Source organism: Microtus ochrogaster, chromosome 24, assembly GCF_000317375.1.
Source record: "Microtus ochrogaster isolate Prairie Vole_2 chromosome 24, MicOch1.0, whole genome shotgun sequence".
Taxonomy (NCBI): domain Eukaryota; kingdom Metazoa; phylum Chordata; class Mammalia; order Rodentia; family Cricetidae; genus Microtus; species Microtus ochrogaster.
This window is the reverse complement of record NC_022024.1, coordinates 30,712,648-30,715,059: the sequence shown is the minus strand read 5'-3', so window position 1 is coordinate 30,715,059 and position 2,412 is coordinate 30,712,648. Positions and strand designations below refer to the sequence as shown.

The following is a 2,412-nucleotide window of genomic DNA, read 5'->3' as shown; positions in this document are numbered from 1 at the left end:
AAAAAAAAAAAAAAAGAAAGGAAAGAAAAGAGAAAAAAGAGGATATGCTGTCTCCTCAGTGTGAAACGATACCTAGGTACATCTGGAGAATTCTTCCTTTCTTCCATAGCTATGAAGAAAGCTCTGTTAGCTCACTGTGTTTCTATACAGAGGAGGACCAATGTTATAGGAACATCAACAGAAGTCAACTCCAATAATGTTTTATGAAATGTCCTGGGTGTTTTCCTTATTCATTAACAATATACTTGAATTACTTTAAATCCTCTTTTCTACTTTTCTACTTTCTTTTGGAGATTTGTAGTTTTTGTTTTGTTTTTGTTTTTGTTTTTGTCTTTTCAGTTCTGGAATTCAAAACCCAGAGCCCCCAACCCAAGGCTCGCTCTTTCAAAGCTGTGTTTTATGCTGTTCTTTCCCAAAGAGCAATAAAGTCAAGGGGAGAAAAAAACAATGAACTTTATGTTGAATTTTAAGTGTCAAATTCTGACTAATTTAATCACTGTGGTATTCTATTTCCTTATAGTATCAGAAGTGTGAAACTCTCATGGAACAGCTAAAGGCTTTTCAGATAACGACTCGTCTAAAGGTCCTGCAGGAAGAAATTCAGGAGATGAAAATTTGGTCCAGCAGGATAACCGAGAAACATGGTACACTGAATGACACGTTAGCAAGTCTTTCTCAAGACATCGCAAAAGTTGACCAAGGTACAACTTCCACGGCCAAGGATGTGGGTCTCAAGGTTACAGGTGTGAAGACGGATCTACGCCGCATTTCAGGTTTGGTAACTGAAGTCGCATCTTTAACGGACTCCGTGCAAGAACTGGAAAATAAAGTCGGAAAGGTAGAAACGGCGACGGTCGAAAATATAGGGGAGCTCCTCTCAAGTAGCATAGACCGAACAGCGGCACTCCGAAAGACGGCAAGTGAAAACTCCAGAAGAATTGACTCAGTCGCGACGAGGCTGGCTGAGCTCCAGGGCGATTTCGACAAGCACGCCGACAGGTTTTTAAGCTTAGAAAGCGACAGAGCGAAAGTCCTGAAAGCAGTGGCTTTCGCAAATGACCTCAAACCGAAGGTCTACAATCTGAAGAAGGACTTTTCGCGCCTGGAGCCACTGGTGACTGACTTAGCCCTACGCATTGGGAGGCTAGGATCTGACTTAATTCAACGAGAGAAAGAAATCGCTTTTTTGAAGGAAAAAATATCTAATTTAACAATAGTCCAAGCTGAGATTAAGGATATTAAAGACGAAATAGCGCGTATTTCAGATTAGTTTGGAATGATTTGGAGAGAGACTGGTAATAGAAATTCTGATATTTTGGAATAAATTCCATTTTGTGTTTGATACTATTTTACTCCATAATACTTTTTAACTTATTCATATATGTGTGTGACCGTGTAGGGGTGCCTGTGCAGACCAGAGAGTATATTGGATCCTCGGATCCCCTGGAGCTAGAGTTACAGACAGGTAGGTGTGAGCTCTTTGACGTGGGTGCTGGGAGCGGAGGGTGGGCCCTGGGGAAGAGCAGCAAGCACTCCTCGTGGCTGGGCTATCTCTCCAGCCTCCAATAATAAACAGACTGAACATTTGAATATGTAAAGAATTGGTGGACCTTGTAACTTCCCCCTGGCGGACACACCTCTGAGCCTATCTGTGAGGGCCTTTCCAGAGGGCCTTAGGGGAGGTGGGAAGGCACCGTGAGTTTGAGCCATCCATGGGGTCCTACACTGAGAAAAAGGAACGGAGGGACGGGACCCGCACTCATCTCTCTCCGCTTCTGGGCCCTCACACTTCTGTCAGGTAGGCCTTTCCTGCCAGGATAGTCGGCACCCTCACATCCTAAGCCAAAATAAACCCTTTTGATCAGGTGTTTCCTCACGGCAGGGAAAGGCGTAACTGGCAGTGGGAAACTAGACAGGGCAAGTCAGCTCCGAACCTTGCGTGTGTGTGGTTGGGACCCTTGCTGACGGAAGTCCCCTCAGGGGTCACGACTGGAGCAGCACACCCAATCAGACGGAAAGAAACTAGAAAGGTTACAGCCGGGCGAACAATCTGGTAACAGTGAGTCCTTCCTGGTTTAGGGGATAGGGTAGGTCATACAAGAAACGCCTAGGGCTGCAGCAGTTTTTCTCAACCTGTGGGTCGCAACCTGTTTACTTACGTGCCAGGTACTTACATGATGATTCATTACCGTAGCAAAATTACAGTTATGACGTAGCAATGAAGCCCTTTGGTGGTGGTGGGGTCATCACTGCATGAGGAAGGTTGAGAGCCGCGGAGCTACTGAGACTGGGAAAGGAGCGATGTTGTCTCAGTGTGAGCCTGCCGTGTTAAGAAACACCAAGGGTCTGAAGAGATGGTTCCGCCGTAAGATCACTGACTGCCACTGACTGCCATTCCAGAAGACACTGGGT

At 45.5% G+C, this 2,412-nt stretch overlaps 1 protein-coding gene across 1 annotated transcript in view; it reads left to right on the top strand.

Annotated features, from left to right (window-relative positions):
* Ikbip (IKBKB interacting protein) overlaps window positions 1-1,480 on the top strand; it is a 21,409-nt gene extending 19,929 nt beyond the window's left edge. Inside the window, exon 3 of the mRNA XM_005358174.2 lies at window positions 521-1,480. Coding sequence (XP_005358231.1) covers window positions 521-1,270 — 750 coding nt within the window. The 3' untranslated portion in view covers window positions 1,271-1,480. The remainder of the gene's footprint in view (window positions 1-520) is intronic.
* The last annotated feature ends 932 nt before the right edge of the window (window positions 1,481-2,412 follow it).